Below are 22,185 nucleotides of genomic sequence, written 5' to 3' on the forward strand. Positions count from 1 at the left end.
CTTAATTTTAGGAAATAAGATTATGGTACTAATTCCAATTTTTATCATTAACAAGATGTCTTATAATTCAATGAAATTTGGACACTAGCTTCAGGTAGATAGTGTCAGAGTCCACAAGTTAAGGGCTCAGTACCACAAGACTGTCCCAATTCAAGTGCTCATCACCAGTCTAGGTTTGTTACCTGTGCTTCTGACAGATTGGCTGTAAATCAGAGGTTCCCACACATCTTCCTTGGATTTGATTAATTTTCCAGAGAAGCTCACAGAACTCAAGAAATCAGTTTATTCTCTAGATTATCAGTTTGTTATACAGAGGATATAAGTCTGGATGTAACAATCAGATAGAAGAGGTGCATGGGGCAAAACATGGGAAAGGGATGTGGAACTCCATGCTCTTGCTGAATCTCCATGTGTTCACGAATCCTGTTCTTTTGGAATTTTATGAAGGCTTCTTTACATAGGCATGAATGGCCTTGGAATGATTCACCCTCCAACCCCTCTCCCCATACCTTGTCCTAAGTCAGAGGAGTGGGACTGAAAGTTCTAAGTCTCTAATCACAGGGATGGTTCTCCTTCCAACCAGCCCTCTTGCTTACAGTCCCCTCATTAACATATTAAAAGACACCTTCCTCACTCTCATCATTTAGGAAATTCCAAGGTTTTAGGAGCTCTGTGTTAGAAATGGAGACAAGACCAACTGCATAAAACTTATTTTAAATTAAAACTTCACAGAAAAAAAAACAAACCAAACCCATTTATATTCTTTATTGTAGGGTAACACTTTCATATTAGAGAATCTATCTTAGCTAAATATGGAAAGGAAAATTTGGAGAATGGAGAACTTTCAAGAATTGGGAGTCTTAGTAATGTGACCCTAATTTGGTACTCCTTTTACAGAGACATCTCCATTGGATTGATTTGAGTTTTACATAACCAAGCAAGAAGACTTGGGTCTCCAACGTGCTAGGACTCTAAGAAGCTAGAGAAAAGAAGGTTCACACACTGCCTTAAGGAACATTCTCTGCAAATGCTTAAATTAGCAATACCTAACATAAAACTGTTATAAAAAATAATGCATAATTATATAATAGTGTTTTACATTTAAGAATAAAATATATTCACTACATAGAATATGAATATAGAAAATATATTCAATATATAGAATATTACCAATATACCAGCACATTGCATTCCTTTGTCTGTATGATTGACTTAATAAAAATATTGGATATAGAAATGCTTGACCATGAATGTTAATACCATAGAACATGAGGCAACTCACTTTTTAAGGTCAACGGGGAAATGTTCCCTTTGGTTTTGCAGTGACTAGACACTTACATAGCATAATGGAAAATAATTAAGAGTCAATAATAGCAAGTAGCATTATGTTGTTGCTTTTATAAATTGAAATTTAAAGCTGTTCAATCTATGTATTATAGAGTATATAGGTGGATGTTAAACCAATATATATTTTACTGTGGGAAGTGTGAAAGTAAGTCCACTTTTGACGTTACTTAGTTGTTATCGCTACAACTTCAAGGGCCAAAAAAGGCATCTGTGCTAAACGTATTTTTAAGCCGCTGCTTCTTTTTACAGACATCAATGAATGTGAAATCGGAGCACACAATTGTGACAGACACGCTGTATGTACCAACACAGCAGGAAGCTTCAAATGCAGCTGCAGCCCCGGATGGATCGGAGATGGCATTAAGTGCACTGGTGCGTTGGAAAATAACAGACACTTTCCCATGAACTGCAGAGATTATATGAATTCTGTAAAGAAAAATCTAATGTGTGCATTATTGATGTTCAACGACACACTTTCTGTTCATAATGGCATGTTCTGTTTCCTTCAGATCTGGATGAATGCTCCAATGGAACCCACATGTGCAGCCAACATGCAGACTGCAAGAATACCATGGGCTCCTACCGCTGCCTCTGTAAGGAGGGGTACACAGGTGATGGCTTCACTTGCACAGGTAGGTTTGTGATGGAAACATCTGTGTCAATAGCAGTCAGAGAAGCAAAGTCTTTCAGACCATCAATTCTTTTCTGAAGGCTGTGTCAGTTACGGATGTCTTCAACATAAAAGATGAGTTCTTTGAAACTAGATCCTTGTAAATGGAGCTAGGTCAGTTAGGATAATCTCAGAAGCTCATTATATATATAGTTATTAGCACTCTATATATCTCATTGTATCTAGTGATGTCATTAATTTAAAATAAGTCACACTTCCTTTTGAAACTTTAGTTTTTATATTTTTGTGTCCATTTCTCACTGTTGACTTGTTTTTCATGCTGTAGGAAGCTAGGTTCTGGATCATGTTGGCAGTATATGTTTTTCTTCATCATCACTATCACCCTACATTGGTATAAGCAAGAATTTCCCAACTGCTTTGTAAGGAATTCATTCACTTCAAGTTTTACAATATATCTATGACATTTTTCTTCAGTTATAATTAATAGTCATGGAATTAACATGAATTGCTATATTTCTTTTCAATATAGATTATTAGTGATTGTGTAAATATAGTGGTGGGCAAATGTAGGTTAATAATAAGTAATATAAGAATTAATTAATAAATAATAGTACAAGAGTAAACTGTTTCCAGTACTCACAATTATAAACTTATGTTGGCCCACCCTGTATGATACATATGCTTCCATGAACACATAAAAGCAGTAATCCTTTTTATGTCAGGGCTTTGGTATTAAATAAGATACCAAGATCCATTTTTCATTGACCATTATGTAGCATAGCTGCTCACATGACTTGAAGTGTTAATTTATCCTGAGCACTTTGCTCATAAAAAGTCATTCAAACGAAAAAGAGGCAAGGACCCAGTAAGTGATCTACCTGAGTTTTTGTAACTCTCTGCAAGTTGTATCATACTTGTAACTCTGCAAGTTGTATCATACTAACCCAGTGAAGTTTGGTTAGCATAAACCTCTCATTACTTTTTAGAAAATATTTAGTGCTTCATGTATTAGGCACGTGTGATTCTTGTGTTTGATATTTAATGCACATGATTATTTTTTAAAAATTTTAAATATTTTAAATTAATTTCAGAGAGGAAGGGAGAGTTAGAAACATCAATAATGAGAGAGAATCATTGATCAGCAGCCTCTTGCACTCACCCTACTTAGGATCAAGTCTGCAACCCAGGCATGTGCCCTTGACCAGAATTGAACCCAGGACCCTTCAGTCCTCAGGCCTATGCTCTATCCACTGAGCAAAACTGGCTAGGGCTTTAATTTAATTTTTTTTATTGTTTAAAGTGTTACAAATAGTAGTACATATGTCTCTCTCCCCCTCCCTCCTTTGATGCCCATGGTTATTAACAAAACTCACTAAGATTAAGCAGATGGGATTTTTTTGGTGTCCTCTATCATTGTTGGTCTAGCTGTTTTGATTCCCCTCTGAGCTGAATCTGAAATTTAAAAAATAGGCACAAACCATGCTGGTATTTCCTGCCATGGATGTGTCTTCATGTGGATGATTCTGCTGGAAAAAGCCTTGGTTGGAATGATTTGTTTAACTTACTCATTTTACATCATTAGTGATGATTTAGCATCTGAACACCATGTTCACTGAATATTCAATATCAGCATTCAAAAAGTGAGCTTAAATGTGTCAAGGACAAAGTGTGGCCAAACACCACTGCACTCAGGAAGCTGACAATTATAAAAATTGTCGGACTTGAGGAGTGGGAAAACTAATGGAGAAAGAGTAACTTGTGTTTTTTCCTGGCTGTAGATCTGGATGAGTGCTCTGAGAATCTGAACTTGTGTGGCAATGGCCAGTGTCTAAATGCCCCGGGAGGATACCGCTGTGAGTGCGACATGGGCTTCGTGCCCAGTGCTGACGGGAAAGCCTGCGAAGGTAACTGCTGGGGAGGCTGCTGGGGGCCTTGCAGGCCTGATGAGATTAGGTTATTTACACATTCCTGATTTTATTTTTTAGCCAAAATGCGTTTCGGCTTCAACCTCATCAACTCAGTTTGTGAAGGGATTAGGTCTCCAGCCAGATCATTTTTCTTTGTGCAGAGAAAGTCTTCTCTGGCCATAAGCTGCACATCCAAAACCATGGCCAGATAGTCTGCGACAGTACACTTGTTGGTCATAAGTGAGAAGAGATCACCACGTGTGTGTAACTCAATGCAATCTCTTTGTCCCCATTGCTAGGGGAAAGAACTCAAAGTGCTGGTCCCCTGGTAAAAGCCTATTGAAGGATTCTCTTTAGATATAGAAACACAATTTTGAGTCTCTACTATGGTTTAGTTTCTGGAAATGGAACCTTTAAAATAACAGCGAGCAGAAGTCTTTTCCACGTAGAATAATGTCTTGGGTACATATGTCTCACATGGTCTCTAAATGTCTTTTGCAAATCTGTCCAGGAGGAAACCTTTTGGGATAATGCCATAGGTCATGCTATGTCTCAGCACAAGGCTCTATCTTTCTGATAAGTGTCAGTCAGACAGGAAGAGCCCTGGGAGCCTGTTGGCTAACGGTAGACCCCACTAGGTGATGCGGGATTCTTCTCTTCGCCTACATATGTGAAATTTAAGCACATTGTCCCTCATTGAGAAGAATTAGTCGCTACAGTGAACTAAAAAGATTTCAAGAGAAATAAACAAGTGATAACGGATTGACAATAGAAATTTAAACAAGACCCTGACTAATGTTCTTAACTAATAGTTGTTGCCTGTTAATAGAACATTAACTCAAAATCAATCTTTAGCTATGACATATATACTAATTCCCTCATATAGTTCTATAAATACTGTGTTATGGAATCATTGGGTATTCTTTATACAGTTTATATTAGTATGCAAAGTTTGATATAAAATTCCTCTGAGTCAAGAAACTAGATTATGCTCTTGGTCATGTGCCTAATGCCTTGTTTAGTTTTGTTATTCCAAACATCCAAGGAAAACAGGTACTGTGCCACCTCTGGTAACATAAATAGTTGCATTCAAAGTTTTGCTTCTCTTAAGGCTACAAGGGGAGGTTTTGTTTGTTTGTTTGTTCTTAGTATAAATCATCCCTAGCAGAGTGGTCATGGCTATTTAAAACCAGTCTCACGGCTGAAAATGTGCCCGTGTGTCAATTACACAAGCAGAATGTTAATGTGAGGCCAGGACAGAGGCCTAGAAGAAGCTTCTGCACTTTTCAGATCTCCATCAACAATGGTAAATGCACGACATAGGGACACAGAGAGTTAGAAAACTGATTATCAAAGTTACCACATAGCCTTTGTAATTCTCAAAAATTTAACCAACAACGAAAACTGTAAATAGATAGATTAAAAATAATAATAATTTAGGCTAATGTGGTCTTTTTGGCTCTTTACAAAAGTGATGTGGGCCTGTGTGAAACACCACAAATGAGATAATATATGTAAAATGCTTAGCCCACTACTTGGCATGTAATAGAGGCTGAGAAAAAGTAAGTTCTCACCTAAAAGACTTCCTTATTCATAGCAAGTCATCTAAAAGTCAATAGAAGTGCCTAGATTTATGTCTGATAGTCCTGATTTTCCTAATAACTTTAGTTGATGAATTATATTAGGCAGTTTCTTTAGTAAAAAAAATAAATTTAATTTTTTTTTTACCTCTTTCCAAGATATTGATGAGTGCTCCCTTCCAAACATCTGTGTTTTTGGAACTTGTCACAATCTTCCTGGCCTGTTCCGTTGTGAATGTGAGATTGGCTACGAACTGGACAGAAGTGGCGGGAACTGCACAGGTAAGGTGTCCATTGGCATCAGAGTTTGCTTCCAGGGGTGCCAGGGCACCTGGCTGTTGGGGCCCTGCTGGGATCCCATAAAGATATTCAGAGTCACAAACAAAAAGCTGGGATGAAGCATGAGGGATCACATTTTCTGAGACCTGGAACTTATTGTACATGATGATCCATAGGAGAGAGTTCAAGGCAGCTGAAGGAGCAGAGTTTATAAACTCAGAATCAAGCTGTAGCTACAGAGAATGTCCCAGGGGTGCGCCGGCTATAAAGCTTCCCAGCCATTCCTTTTCTCCTTCGTGCAGTTTCAGAGTTCCTTCCGAAGGCCATGGGATTGGATTGTCTCCTTGTCTTCTCCAAAGCAATACTCATTCCTTCTGGGCCCTCACCTGCCAGTGGTCACCAGAGAATGTGGTTCTCAGGCCACCCATTTGTAATACGTTGATCGTCTTCATATAAAGCAAAGAACTCTTTGGGAACACACGAAAAACATGAGAAAAGCTATGGGCTTGACCATAGACTGTTACTCTGTTCGCTTTGGCACTCAGTTAAGACTTTGAGAGACATTTGCACTTCTCCATCTTTGTCTGCCCTTTGTCCAAGGATAAGAAGAAAGAGATTTTCCCAGTAACCCTCACAAGTCATGACTCAGTGGCTCTCCAGATTATGACCGTAAACTGCATCTCCACCCTCGGTTTATCCCCAGTTTGCTCTGCACTAGCCTCACATTCTTCTCTTGGTTTTCCTAAAAACAGTTATGATACCCAGCTGGGCTTCTAGCATAACACAGGAAGTTGCCTCTCCACATGCCATAGCCTCTCCTCAGTGCCCCAAATCGCCATCAGCATCATTCTATCCAACCTCATTTCTGTGAGTCTGCCCTGTCCCTCCAAGTTCCCATGAGATTTGAGCAAAATCATTCTCTGCTACAGGTTCCAGGTCTAAGGGGGAGGTCCCCAGGAGAAGGTATCAACCTCATTCTTCAACCTCTCCTCTCTGAATCCCTGTTTATCTGATCTTGAGTATTTTGTGAGTGTTTAATACAAACTAAAGGATTACACAGAGCTGGAATTTGCCAAAACCCATGTCCTAAGTATCTGGAATTTTATACATATTTTTAGACTAGAAACTGAAAGGGAAATCCTCAAACCAGCATCAGTGACAGGAGAGAGACTTAAAGAGCGGCCTTGTGGAAGGAAACACGCTGAGCCTCGTGCATGTGTGTGTTCACACTGGGCTGCACCAGGGCAAGCACAGCCAACGGGGAAAGCAGCAGAAGTGCCTGCTCCTGAGGGTTCCCTGGGACATCGTGCTCTAATTTGATGAAATAACAAGCCACACATATGACATACGTTTTCTTAAAACCTGTGTCTGAATTTCTGGTTGACCGAGGTCACAGTCGTGTTTTGCTTTCAGTTACCTTGACTGGAATATTTTTCCGAGTTCCCAAGTCATATTTCCTCTTGATGACAAATTTGAATGCTAAATGTGTTCCAGAGGAAAAAAGACCAAAGACTATGACATATTTCCTTCCTCCCTGAGGGGTTGTATTTCACAAGTAGAAGACTGTATTTCTAGGTGTAATTATAACGAATAATTCTTAGAAAATTCTCGTTGGGAGGCCTAGATTTGGGAGCTACTATTTTATGGCAATGTCTTCCCCACGTGGGCTCTTGTGACAATTCTGCCCCTTGCTGTTTGGTCTTAGATGTTAATGAATGTCTGGATCCAACGACGTGTATCAGTGGGAACTGTATCAACACTCCAGGCAGCTATACCTGTGATTGTCCACCTGATTTTGAGCTGAATCCCACTCGAGTTGGCTGTGTTGGTAAGGTCTTAAAAACTTTTCAGAGAAGCATACTGTTTATTATTTTTAAAGCAGCATTGAACATTCCATCCTCAATTATTTTAAAAAAAGTAATAATATGAAAATGTAAACATTCCCTCAAGTTGGTTTATACTTTCGGATTCCTTTTCTGTAGGTAAATTCCCAATTTAGTTTCTTCGGAAAAATAAATTTTGTTTTTAAATAGTTTCTGAGACAGTTTCTGAAATGGATTTACATTTTCAGCCCCCATGTAGAAAGAATCTGCCTGACACTTTTTTGTTTGTATATGGTAAATAGATACCCGCTCTGGAAATTGCTATTTGGATGTTCGGCCTCGAGGAGACAATGGAGATACTGCCTGCAGCAATGAAATTGGAGTTGGTGTGTCCAAAGCTTCCTGCTGCTGTTCTCTGGGGAAAGCCTGGGGGACTCCTTGTGAGCTGTGCCCTGCTGTGAACACCTGTAAGTGAACATCCACTTCTTTATTATCATTATTCCAGTTTAGGCCCAATCTCCTTGCTATATAGATACACAGAATAGAAGCCCCAGAGGGAAGAAGCTGCCACTAGTCTCTACTCTTCCATCACAAAAGGAGATCAGTCCTCTCTGCTTTGTCGAGGGGGCCTGCTCCCAATTTGGTGGTCAGAATGTGTCACCAGTTGGCTTGCACTGAGAGGTCAGGTGGAGCAGGTTACAGCTCCCTTCTACCTGAGGGATAAGCAGATCCCATTATGTTAAAGAACACCTTCCAGGCTCAGTCACTTATAGTGCTTCCCTTCCAGGGACACATTGATTGGTCTCTCCTTTGTCATCTATTGGCTTGTTTCAAAAGTTCTAGGACAAATCTGAGTGTCCCTGAGTTTTTTAAAAAGAAGCAATTAATTAAGCAAACATGATGGAAGATCATTCCATTCTTACGGTATGACTTTAAAGAAAGTTCTAGAATGATTTTAAGACATAAATAATATATCCTGAAAAGAATAAAAGGCTTCTCATTTTTTCTAAGTGTGTCCCCCAGAATGATTCAGAGTCAGATGTAGTTTCTTTGGCAAAAATCAATGGTTGCTACTTATGGGGTATATTGAGATGTTATGGGGTCGAACCCTGGGTTCAAAATAAGACCACCGGAGGCTGATGATTAATTAAAAAGCAGGCAAAGATGTATTGAAATATCTGGCCAGGACAGACGCGAGAGCACCACACGCAGGTGGTCTCCACACGACCGCACCGTTTCAGGGGTAGGCAATCCCTTTTAAAGGTTCAAACCACAGGAATTTTCCTTTGTTCTAAATTCTAAATCTTACAGACTACATTCTAAAGACTGGGGTCAGCCTGCAGGGTCATTGCTAGTCACAGCCTGCTGGACATTGGAATGTGGCCCTATCCTGCAATAGCTTATAACATAGAAGCAGAGCTCAGAGGTTATCTACAGTTTCTATCTCTGAAGGTTACTGAGTTAGTAGGAATTACTCTCCTGTGCTCCTGGTCCCAGGCATGGGAAAATTGCCTTAGCCTCCAAGTCTCCACCTGAAAGCTAAGGTAAATAGCTTTCTGCACCCCCCCACCCCCACCCCCACCCTGCCCCCGTGTTTAATCAGGTGCAAGAGTTAAACTAGAAAGGTTAAAATTCAAACAGCAGTTTTTACCAAAGTATGGTTGCCACTATATTTCAGGGACAGGCATTGATTCTTTCCTTGATAAAAGCCCATTTATTAAGTTTTTCTAAAAGTACTCTTAGAGTACCTAAAGTATGTACCTTGAGTATGCAAAGATGAAATTTACTAGATCCTGCCCTCCAAGAGTATATTGTCTAATAAAATAAGGCCCACGCATATAAGCAATAATTCAGTGTAGGCCTCACTAAGGGAGAATAAAGGGAAGACTGACATGAGTGAGAGGAACAGCACACCTGGTTCTAATTAGGACTCCATCTCATGCCACTCACGTAACTTTGGGCAAGATGCTTAGCAAGCCTGAGTTTCCTCATTCATAAAATGCCTCATAGGATTAAATGAAATGACTGAGCACTCAGCACAGGGTGAATGTTCAGCAGGCATCTCCTTCTCCCATCTTCTCTTCAGAAAAAGAAGTCAGTCTGGCATAGGATGGTCTTAATGAATGTGCTTTTTTTTTAATGATTTTTTTTTAGAGGGAGAGGAAGGGAGAGAGAAGAGAGAGAGAGAGAGAGAGAGAGAGAGAGAGAGAGAGAGAGAGAGAGAGAAACACTGATGTGAGAACCAGACATCTATCAACTGCCTCCTGCATGCTGCAGCCCAGAAATATGTCCTGACCAGGAATGAAACCGGCAATCTTTTAGTGCATGGGGTGATGCCCAGCCACCTGAGCCACACTGGCCAGGGCATGACTGTGCATTTTTTTAACTGGCCCTTGAAGGAAGGGTGTGATGTGAAAGTGAAGACATAAAAGGAGTAATAGACAGCAAAAATAGGAGGAGAAAAAAGGGTAAAAGAGGAAGAGGAGGGTAATTTTATTGATATTGAAAGAAGCAAACCAAGATGTTTAAGTGGGGGAGTCAGCTCTGTTGATTAATAATGATTAGCAAATAAAAGTCCACCTTACACCAAACTAGATTGGAGCTAAAGCTGGAATATACACATATTTAAATTTATGTGTATATATGCATAAAATTTCAGAAATCCAAGAGAGGTATTATCAAATTATGAAAGAACATGAGGACCATGATAGATACTCTCCATGGCTTTCCAGCAGGTTAGGGTCATTCTTATTCATGTGTTCCTATATGTATTACAGTGCTGATGCATGGCACTGAAATAAATGTTTCTGAATGAAGTAGTTGGGTCAGAGAATTAATGGGGGGAATCAAAGAGCACTGTAAAAACTTGGTCAGGGGCATCAGTATTACTGTCAGTTAAACAGAGGGCAAAAAAGATCTCTCGTCATTATGGAGAGAAGAGGGATGGAAACCCAGAAAGAACAGCTCTTCCTAAGGCTCTGTCTGTGAAGGGTTTTGGAAACAGGCTGATTAACATTATTATGGAAGCTGTGATTTCCAGGAAGTAAGGCTGAATCATACATAAAGTTGGAGGAGTCTGTGAGAAAAGAAGAAAAAAAAAATCTTTAAAAAGAAAGAAGGGGAGAGATGAGGAATAAAATAGTTCACAAGTACATAAGGCCATGGGAGTGTGTATAGGGTTCAGAGACTGAGGACAGTGGCCATAGTAAAAGCCTTTTGAAAATGATGAGCATAGAGAGAGATATTAACTTGCTTTAGATGGGTGGGGGAGTCACTGTTAGAGATTTCTGCAAATGAATATGTGCAGTTGGATATGTCAACATTTCTCTCAAAGATATTATTGCTAGAAATTTTATCCTCAAAACAACTCAATTTGATTTTTTTTTTTTTTTTCCCATAGCTGAGTACAAAATTCTTTGTCCTGGAGGAGAAGGTTTTCGACCCAACCCCATCACTGTTATACTGGAAGGTAATTCTGTTTCCTTTATCAGAAAGAGCATACATGTTGACCTTCCTTGGGTTTATTGACAATGCTGAAGAAACACTGTTGTCTTCGTTTTGACAGACATTGACGAGTGCCAGGAGCTTCCCGGGCTGTGCCAAGGCGGCAAATGCATCAACACCTTCGGTAGTTTCCAGTGCCGCTGTCCAACGGGCTACTTCCTGAATGAAGATACCCGCGTGTGTGATGGTAAATGGCCCCCATAGGATGATAAGTTCTTTCCAATATTGAGAACTGACCTCAAAAGCCAGGAAAACTGAAATTTAGCAAAATAACACAATGGTCTAAATAGGAACGTAGTCAGGTAAATATGACATGTGGCAGTGTGCACTAACATTACTGACATAATGTCATTTTCATAAAGCCAAGATGCCACAAACCTCCCTCTTTTCCTGTGGAAAGTATACTTACACTTAGGCCTACAAAAGTTTTCCATGCTTTTCAGAAATGCACAGGTCCCATTTCAGTGACTTCTATATGCTGGGCAGTTCTGGGCTCTTCCTCTTGCCCTTCTCCACTTAGTGCTACTAATGCATTTAAATTAGCTTCTCTTAAAGGTGGCCCCAGTTGGTTTCATGATGTGATGACTCCTGTTCATCCTGGAAAGATAGAGATTGTTGGCCACTTTTAGCTGTAGGACTTGGGCTACAGACCAGGCTGAGAGAGGGGGATTTCATTTACATGCAAGAGTCACAGGACTAGTTAGAGAAGAGACGTCCTTGCATCCTGGAGGAAAAGTAGTCCTCTGGTTCTCCAAAAGGCTTATTGGGTGCCTCAATGACAACCTTGTTGAGTGTTAGTTGAACATTTCTGTGTGAACAACACAGCTCTAAGATCCATGGAGTTAACAAAAATTGGAACCAACTCCTGTGTTTGAAAATAGGGAAGGAGGTGTGAAATACCTGTTTTCATGCCCCCATACCAATCCGGGTTCATGAATCCAGCTCTCGATGGCTGGATACATAATATCCTTCCATGGATTTTGTGAACATATGAAGTGCTATACACAGTTGTCTTTCTGAAGGATGTTTGAGAATTATATTTTCTCCACAATTCCATCTCTGCATGCCTTTGAGGATGTTATGGACTCAGTTATTAGGAACTCATACTAGAAACAAAATTCCCCTTGCTAAAACCTCCTTTTATGAAAATGCACATCCACACTAGCACAGATAAAGGACACTGATGAACTAAACATCTGTTTCTCTTGTCTGGATTTCAAAGTGCTCTGCAGACTTTCTCCTTCCTTGTCAACATTCATAGTGATTCTGACTACCAGGCTATTCCCAAGAGTGAAGTGTCCATCTTCTCATACCCCTTTCTCTTTGGATTACAGATGTGAATGAATGTGAAACTCCAGGAATCTGTGGTCCAGGGACATGTTACAACACCGTTGGCAACTACACCTGCATCTGCCCTCCAGACTACATGCAAGTGAACGGGGGGAATAATTGCATGGGTAAGTCCAGGCTTTTGTTAATAACGCACGGTTGGTTCTCATCTGCAAAGAAAAAAAAGAGCTTACAGGCCCAGCAACTAGTCCTTATGTTATTTTCTGCTTGCACTGTCTTCGTGAGAACCACCTCCCCTTTAAACCATGAGTCTGGCCTTTTCTCACCGCCTCGTGTGGGTGGTTGGGAGTTTTCTCTAAACTGTAATGTTGGAAAATCCCAAACAATGGCTTAATAGTACTTCTTTTGTTTGACTTTGGGTGTATCTTTATGCAATTATATTTACAGCACTGACCTGCAGTTTTAAAACATCATGAGTCGGAAATGAGAAAATCACTGCCAAATAGCAGTGGAGAATGGTTACTAGGAGACGGGGTGGAGAGTCATATAAAGCTTATTATTGCTACAGCTACATAACGACCTAGTTTTGTGGCACCAACTACCAGGGGATATAATTCTCAGCTGTTGTTTTTCTTATGGCACCATAAGTAGATGGAAAGTTGTGTAAGAACAGGCTTTGCCCTTATCAAAGTCTGTTCGAAAGAAGCTTATGGCTTGAGTATCCCTTTAGAAATCCTCATGGCATCACCAATCCCTTCCTTCTTCCTTTCTTCCAGATATGAGAAGAAGTTTATGCTACAGAAACTATTATGCTGACAACCAGACCTGTGACGGAGAACTGTTGTTCAATATGACCAAGAAGATGTGCTGCTGTTCCTACAATATTGGCCGAGCCTGGAATAAGCCCTGTGAACAGTGTCCCATCCCCAGCACAGGTGAGTTTTAGCTTCACCATCACCAAAACTATAGGTAAATCAATTCTTCATAGATTGTTGGGGGAATGGGTCTCAGCCAGGGAAGGGAAGGGTGCATCTTTAATCTTCATTAGAAAAAAAAATGAGCTCACAAAGACAAATATTTAAATTTGTTGTTGATCCTGGTTTTTCCAGCAGAAAATTTAAGTTCAGAATATGCTTTCTAATTTTTATATTCATTCATTTACCAGACTTACATACTCAGCATATCACAAAAGTATAAATACTGTTATCATTGTTATGGAGCTTGCCGTCTAAGACACTGGAAACATCATCCAGAGCAGTATGACAAATAAGCAAACCATATTCCCATTATTTTAACTTATTTATAACTAGTCCTATTCCAAAATAGAATTTAAGGCAGCCCACAAAGATTCAAATGTAAAACAAGATGGCCTAAGGCAAATGGCAAACAAGGGCAAGAAACTTGGAGCAAGTGAGCGAGGCTAATCCACAGAATTCCAGCCAGGAATTTCCAAACACCCGCCAGAGATGAACACTAACTTTGGCTCCAAACTTCCCAACAGCTCACATGAACAAGGGAGACATGAGCAAGCTTAAGAGTCTCAATGACCATGGAGCAAACTCAGCACTAAAAGGAAGCGCAACTCTTTTCGATATTGAGACCTGAGAGAAATTTCTCTTTCTATCCTCATAGAGAAAGATCTATATAATTTTACCTGTTTTTTAAAAAGGATCATTTATACCCTTGGAGTAAATGTACTGGGAACTTTGGCGCACTGTTATTATAGCATGTGCTAGATGGCATATTTCATGCAGGCCATGATGACATCTCTTACTAATGTGATGACTTAGATTGCGTCAACTATTGTGTATTCTGTAGTAAAGTTCAGCAAATTTGATAATAAAGAATGAGCTAAATGTCATCTGCGGTCCCTTCTGACTCTGAGATTTTGTTATTCTAGACAAAATGTGCTACTTCATTCTCCACAGTGATCTGTAATATAGCAAATCTATAATATGTCTAGTGCTACCTGATAACACATGAGACATTTTATTTGAGTAAAATGTACCATTTCATCCATTGTTTACTGCAGAAATAATGTAGTATCTATCACTTAGAATTGTAAATTACCTTACTCTACAAGATATCGCTAAACCAGGGTTGATAAACTACATGTAGCCCATGGGCAAAACCTAACACACCACCTATCTGTATATGGACCACAGCTAAGAATGAATTTTGCATTTTTAAATGGATGAAAAAAAAAATTATTAATTTTTTAAATTACAAAAACAAAAGTTTTTTAATACTCGCTCAAGGATGTGGGTGTTTTTTATTATTATCTATTTGAGAGAGAAGGAGGAGAAGAGGAGGAGGAGGAAGTGAAGAAAGATGAAGAGAGAGAGAGAGAAAGACATAGATTAGTTACCTCCTATAAATGCCCAACTGGGGATTGAACCCACAACCTAGATATGTACCCTAACAGAGAAGTGAACCTGTGACCTTGTGAAGCATGGGATGATGCTCTAACAAACTGAACTGTTCTCCCAGAGCAGAACAGACTTCTTAAAATAATATTTACATGACCTGAAAATTATATGAACTTCAAATTTTGGTGTCCATAAATAAAATTTTGTTAGAACACAGCCACACTAATTTCTTTACATTATCTATGGCTGCTTTAATGAGATAGTTGAGACTGCACAGCCTGAAAAACCTAACATATTTACTCTTTACTCCTTTAAGAAAAAAACTTGCTGACCCCTTATCTGATTGTCTTTGATGATACATACCTTTTAAAAAAATACCTGTGGGTTATACTCACTTGGTGTGTGTATTCACATATAAAAATATATGTGTATATGTCTCTATCTATTTGTTTTTAATTATATTGGAAAATGAATTTATTTTTATAAAATATACACAAAAGTCTTTTCAAATTAGATTTTTCAAAGCTAAATAGAAGTTCTAGTATTTTTTTTTTATCTTAATGGATCTTTGTATATTCCCTTAAAGACCACATTGGAGAGCCCTGGTAAAGATTATCATTTACTTTCATAAGTGCCTGTCTGAGGTTTAAGCATCTGCATACTCTTACTAAAATGTAAGATGTCTTTTTTCATATTGAATATTGACCAAATTAAATCATGGCTTTTCATTACCTATGCAATCTGCACACATTAGAGGAGTCCCTGAAATTTTCCTGGACGACCAGTGCCTTTTGGCATGACACTTATTGGAAGTGGACACTCATAGATTAAGACATAAATCACTAGGAAAAGAACATGCCACATTTACATCTAGAAACCATTGACTCATTTTCAGTGGATTTGACTAATAAGGCAATGGCCATCTTGAACATAAATTTATGTCATGCTGTAATAGTTATAGTAGTGATCTAGTATGACAAAATCTCAGAGTCAGCAGGGACAGCAGATGACATTTAGCTCATTCTTTGTTATCAACTTTGCTGAATTCAGGCACAAGAGAAAGATAGAGGGTCAGGAGAGAGAGAGGGAGAAAGCAAGAGTACAGCACCAAAAGAAATCCAGCTCCAAATTGAAGTAATGATGTAAGTTGGTTGTTTGGCATGAATTAGCGATTAATAGACCTGAAGTCAAGAACTTGGCTAGACTTACTATGGTCTTCCCCAGTCTACTGAGGAAATGGCTTTTGTAGGCATTCCCCTTGATGCAGAGTGGAAAGAGAACTCTTGCCAGTCCTTGGTTCAGAGGTGAACAATACCCTTATAAAAACCCAAATTCCTACAGGCAAGTTCATACAAATGAGTGTCAGATAGTGGGGAGATCGTTGCTTGTCCCTCATGACATCAACATGAGGTCACTTTTCCTTCAACATTCATCTTCAGGGCAAGCTTATAACATCTGTAGAAATTTTCAAATTTATTTTTTATTTTAAAATCTTCAATATATAGATAAATATCTTTCCAGAACGTTTACAAAGTAAATTCTTTCAGCCCAATCATTGCTCTTTGCTGACCCCTGTTCCTATGCCCCTCACCCCACCTCTGTCTGATCTTCCAGATGAATTTGCTACACTCTGTGGAAGTCAAAGGCCAGGCTTCGTCATTGACATTTACACCGGCTTACCTGTTGGTGAGTTATGATGCTGTTGTTGGAACTTTCTGCTTTTGCTTTTGGGTTAAGAAAAGGGTAACACATTGTTATTTTCTCAATTCGCTTTTTTTTTCCCCTTAGAAGGAAAATTCATTAAACAGTGTCATTTCGATTTATTGAAACACTGATTCTTAGTTTGAAATGAACTGTGCAAACACCCCGGGGAAGCTCCACCTAATTGGCAGCAGCATTTTTTGCTCATGATTAAGGGGACTGGAAGGCTTTTCACAAAATTACAATCAAGCTTAGTTAAACCAACCCTAGTCATCAACAAAGAGAGAGATTCTGGGAGCAGGGCCAGTTGACGTTAGATTTGACTGTAATTCCCAATCCTGCCTTCTAAGACATGCATTTAATACTACTTTTCGTACTGATCCTCGTGTGTAGGTTGTTCACATAAATCCCTTCTTGTGGATCAATTTTGTCTTTCATGGAATCTCCCCAGGTCATCTGCTTTAGGAATTCCAAATATAAAATTAAAAAAAAAAAATCCTTCTAACTGGTAACTGAAGCAGAGACCATTATAGTGCTAGAGATGCTTGTGCAAGAGTCAGAAGTATTGCACAGCGGTCAGCCAACGAGGCAATGCTTCTGTGGTTTGAAACCAAATCACATAAAAGTAGAAAGCTATTGCAGTCTCAAAGTGCCTCTGTGATTTATATATATATCCTTAGATGCCCCTCCTTCATCTGAGCAATTGAGTGGAGGAGCAAACATCATCCCTTGCTTTGTTCCACCTTATTCCTAATAAGTAAACTGAAATCCACTTCAGCCTTTCCAATGACTTTGTGTAAGAAATCAAGGGTCTGGTCCAGCAATCAGCCCAGCTCCTTTAGTGCCAAATCCATATGGCTCCACAGTCTAGTCAACGTCCAAAGAAACTTCATGGTTTGGAAAAAGAAACTGCTAAATGACACCGGCATAAAACACCTGGCCCCAGCTGCTTTGTTTTCCCCCTCCCCAAAACAGAACTTTTCATCTCCCTAGACTCTCTGATTCGAACGTAAGTGGTCTTAGTAGTGATGAGTCTCCGTGGTAGGACCAGGAGTGCTCCCAGATAGGCCTGCCCTGCAAGGCTGGCAGTTGTTGGACTCGAAACAGCCTTAGCACCACCCGCTAGTCCAGCTGGAAAGATCCCAGACAGCATCTAGTCCAAATGCCTTGCTTTGCAGTTGAGGGGACAGAGGCCCAGAGAAGGGAAGGGACTAGGCCGAGGTCACCTAGCTAATTAATAACAGAGCTAGGGCCAGAATCCATCCTGACTCACAGCTTGCTTTGACTCTAGCTCTTGAAAACTGGAAACGTGATAGTGAGCAGTATACTTACTGTACCAAATTCCACCATGACAAAATATTTAGATGACTGGGAAACTTTGTTTTATTTAAGCTTTATACTCTTCTTCTGAAAGGCCTTAAGATTGTTGGCCTATAGAGCCCATTCGTATGGGGTTAAAACTATAGCAAGTTTATTAATCTTGTCTTAAAATATAAACTTCTCCATGTTGAAGTTCAAATGAAATCCAGACAGGAAAAGAAAATATAAATTTTTATTATATCCTTTGGCTGTTTTATGCAGAACAATGGCTAGAAATTTGACCCAGCCTGTTATTGTTAAACATGATAATATATCACATATATAAAACAAATAAACATGAATATGCTATTTCATGTTTTAACCCATTCTGTTGTTGGATTAGGTTGTTGTTTGTTTGCTGATCAGACAAGGCTGTGTTCTTATTTGTATATGTTTTTAACAACATGAATGACAAATGTGTGAAAAATTTAAAAGCTTAATTACCTGTATTCAAAATAACAATAAAACTTTTAAAATGTTTAAACTTTTATTTTTAAAGAGATCAATTTGCCTTCACACAAAATCAAGCCCTTTAGAAAAGGGTCTAAAATAAATGGATGACCTGTCAAATTTCTCCTTTAAGACAGGTTGGTTTCAGAGGGGAGTCTTCTGAAATTATAGCATCTTTTTGTTGGCTCCACATACTTCTATGGCCATCTTCTTACAACTTAGGCAAAGCGCCTTTCAGAGACTCTGGACCACAATAGTAAATGAAAAGATCTCAACAACAGTAATAGAAACCTGGAGAATTGGAAAGATGTGTGAGGCAGATAGACCAAAGCTTTACATCCTCTCCCAGCTTCTGGAGTGTTTTGTGAAACTACCCACAGGCTGATGGAGGGGCCCCGAGAATAACAAGTGCTTTTATAAAGGCTCTGAAGTTTATATGGCTGTGATGTGCAAAAACACAAGAGAGGCAGGACAGCTGGCTAGAGGATTCCTGGTATCAATTCTGGACTCTGCTTCTTATTGGCTGTGTGGTCTTTGGCAAGTTCCATCCCCTGACTTGGCCTCAGTTCCATCACCCTCATAGACACCACCTCATAGGGAGACTGATGATTCATTGAGTAAATCCAGGTTGACTGCCTGACAAACATACTGGGCATATAGACATTATTAATATTATTAATATTACTCTCCTAGAAGGAACTGAATGAAAGGGAGCAGGTTAGATAGAGAGTGGGCCAACCAGGCTGATGGAGAGTGAGACCCTACCCACAAGGTTCCCTCACCAGCCTGTGTCCTGTTCAAGTGCTCACCAACTCCACTTCCAAATACTGGTTCTTAATTTAACAAATTTTAATTGACACTTGATATTTGTCAGATAGCATGCTAGGGGCTTTTAACAGTGGTGTAGCAGCTAGGCCCAGCCCTGGCCTTAGGAAGCCACAGTCTATTCCAAATTCTGACAGTCTTTCCTTAGTGCTTACTCCATCTTCACCATCAGCGGGGGCCTAGAGTACCCCCAGACCTGACCAAAAACCTGGTGAAAGAGGAGGGGCACTGAAGTTGAATTTGAAAGGCCAGAGTTGGCTTTGACCATGGGCTCTTCCTCTCTTCTTTACCAGCCCCCTTTCCCATTTTAGCCAAACATTGCCACACATTTCGGGTAGAGAGACTGTCTCCTCTCAGCAGTTACTTTTTCCTTCTCCTCTGCCCAGTGTCCAGGGGGTGCAAAGATGGCTCCCAGCTGGACAAAGAAAGTGGATGTTCTGAAGCAACATAAAAAACAGACACTCAATCCAAATAGACACATGCGTGTCTCAAAAGTGGTTTCATGATTTCAGTTTGCCACTCATTGATGTTTCCTTCCCCTTCCATCAACCACAGCACCCCAATATCTACCCACACACACATACACACATGCACACGGCCACACAAGTGCGTATGCATTTTCTCTTCTCTGGTTTTAGACTTTGGTTGAACATCCTCATGTTCAACCACAGTGACTTTCCCTCCCCATGGTCCCTGCCCAGGGGCGGTGTTCTTTGCTGTCACTCATGCCTGGCTGCTCTGTTTCTAGATATTGACGAATGCCGGGAGATCCCGGGGGTCTGTGAAAACGGAGTGTGCATCAACATGGTTGGCAGCTTCCGATGTGAATGCCCAGTGGGCTTTTTCTATAACGACAAGCTGCTGGTGTGTGAAGGTAAGTGATGCTGACACTCTGTCGTGTCCAGAAGTGAGCTAACTGGTGAGCTACTTACCCAAACACTTGGCCAATTTCACAACATTGGAATTTCATAAATTCATCAAGCTCTAGCAGAGCGCCGGGCGCCGTGGGGAACACCATGAAACCTCATGCAAAAAAAATCCACCAACTCCCAGTGGAAAAAGCAGGACATGCATTTCCCCAGCCCCCTCCCCCTAGGCACACAATGTATTAGATTTCCCAGCTGATAGGAAAGAACCTTGGGTTCCTGGGTGTGTCAGAGAGATTGCCTTTGTTTCTCATTGCTCGAAAGGGAGCGTGAGTGGTGGGCAGTCATCTTGAATTGAATCTCAGAATCAGCGCTCTCTTCCAAATGGAGCCTTTGCTACTCCCAAGTGAAAACAAGGCGGATGCAAATATTCCAAATGCATGAGAGAATTCCAAATGACAGGAACTGGCAAATTCGATTTTATAGGAAGAATGTTGGCATGCATGCAAGTGGTACTTTTTACGTTTTCAAATAACCTTCCCTTGGTATGGGTATGTACTGTGATTCTGCACATTCCTTGCAGCACTTCATCTTTTTCCTATGTCTGGGGAAGATAGTGTCCCTTCACATTTTAGTAAAAGGGACAGTGTCACTGGTTTTTAAATATACCATGTGCCCTGGGATAGCTGGAATAATTTTCTATTTAATATGTAAACTTGGAGCCCCTGGCAGTGCTTTTGTTCACGTTAGAAAATGTTAGTATCCCTTAAAGTAGGGGTGTCGAACTCAATCAGAGAAGGGGCCAAAATCTAAAATCCAGCCTAAATCGCGGGCCGAATGGTTTACTGAACAGTCATAAACTGACAATGTCATAAACTGACAGCGGAGTGCAGTGATGACAGCGCGGTGCGGGCCACATTGCAAGGCCTGGCGGGCTGGATTTGGCCCGGGGGCCTTGTGTTTGACACATGTGCCTTAAAGCATGGATTAGAACACATGTCAACATTTTAATGTTAAAAAATAACTTTTCTCCTAAACTGGGGACAATTATAGACCATGTGATAGCTCTGAGCACATGTTTGTTAAATTCTCCTCACCCGGCTTTTGGTTACTGTGGCCAAGTGAGCACATGGCCTTTCCTCTGCCTGCTGGGTGAGGGAGTGGGAGGGGCTGACAGCCACTCAGAGCCTTGCTAAGGAGATAGTCATTTCAGACCTGGGCCGGCCCTGTACTTGGAGGCAATCCAGGAACAGGTGTCTGAGGAGGAGGCACGATGCCAGGGAGAGGGAAAGCCCACTGCGGATGATCATACAGTGCTAGGGTTGACCTTCTTCAGCGCTACAGTCTTCTCCCTTCCATATCGGCCTTAGGATGGCTGCTGCCTCCTTGTGGCATCTCCCCTCTGCTTCCATCCAGATGGTTTCTTTATCCAGATGCCTCTCTGCAGTTCATATTTGCTAAAGCAGCAGCCCTTGGCCAGAGCCCGGAGGGAAGGCCACCCATGACCACCAAGTCAACCTTGAGATTGATACCCACATGAGATGAGAAACCCACAGCTGTGCCAGTGTAAGCCACTTAGCTATCGTGGCAGCATTCAGTGGGCATTGAGATTACGAAATGCTCCAACTTTTGGTTTCCATTTCATATGATGTCCATCTGCAGGGTGGGCATTTAATCCAGGGTCAGCTGCTTCCCAGCACGATCCTAGCTCTCAGAATGAGAACATGAAGATTGATTCAGTACATGCCTCAGCTTCACTGCAGCTGGAATGAATTCCAGAAGTGATTTAGAGGGAGCTACTATGCATCTGCTCTTCCCAAGTCTGCACACAATCAGATGTTCGGTGTCTGATGCATCACAGAAATGCTTGTCTGTGACACCGTTTGGCTTCTCCAAGGATACAAGCTGTGCTTGGTGTTTCTGTACACCCTTAGCTAAGAGCAGGACACACATGGTGGGTGAGGAGGTGCTGGGTGCTAGGACCCAAGGCAAGCAGACTTCTGCTCTTGTATCTACTGCACAAAGAAGCATCCCTCCCCTACATACTCCCCCCCACCCACCCCAACACACACATACACACAGGACAGAAACTCCGACTGACAACAGTCCTGACATTTTCCCGCCACAAAGCACAGGCCTGAGAGGCATAGTTTGATGTATTTGCCGCCCCCTTGTGGGAACTTCTGCTGAGCCAACTCTGTGTGAAACCGCAGTGCTGGGGCTGAGGGCCGCCTCCCACCTGCGATATAGGCTC

The 22,185-nt window shown here is 40.7% G+C and overlaps 1 protein-coding gene across 1 annotated transcript in view; it reads left to right on the forward strand.

The window, feature by feature from the left end:
• FBN1 (fibrillin 1) overlaps positions 1 to 22,185 on the forward strand; it is a 230,424-nt gene that overhangs the window by 167,952 nt on the left and 40,287 nt on the right. Inside the window, exons 33-44 of the mRNA XM_084898386.1 lie at positions 1,597 to 1,719; positions 1,857 to 1,979; positions 3,757 to 3,882; positions 5,625 to 5,747; positions 7,450 to 7,572; positions 7,870 to 8,034; positions 10,968 to 11,036; positions 11,133 to 11,258; positions 12,406 to 12,528; positions 13,138 to 13,296; positions 16,345 to 16,416; positions 19,814 to 19,939. Of these exons, the coding sequence (XP_084754512.1) occupies positions 1,597 to 1,719; positions 1,857 to 1,979; positions 3,757 to 3,882; positions 5,625 to 5,747; positions 7,450 to 7,572; positions 7,870 to 8,034; positions 10,968 to 11,036; positions 11,133 to 11,258; positions 12,406 to 12,528; positions 13,138 to 13,296; positions 16,345 to 16,416; positions 19,814 to 19,939 (1,458 nt within the window). The remainder of the gene's footprint in view (positions 1 to 1,596; positions 1,720 to 1,856; positions 1,980 to 3,756; positions 3,883 to 5,624; positions 5,748 to 7,449; positions 7,573 to 7,869; positions 8,035 to 10,967; positions 11,037 to 11,132; positions 11,259 to 12,405; positions 12,529 to 13,137; positions 13,297 to 16,344; positions 16,417 to 19,813; positions 19,940 to 22,185) is intronic.

Source organism: Pipistrellus hanaki (genome assembly GCF_964339955.1).
Source record: "Pipistrellus hanaki genome assembly, chromosome: 1".
Classification (NCBI taxonomy): Eukaryota; Metazoa; Chordata; class Mammalia; order Chiroptera; family Vespertilionidae; genus Pipistrellus; species Pipistrellus hanaki.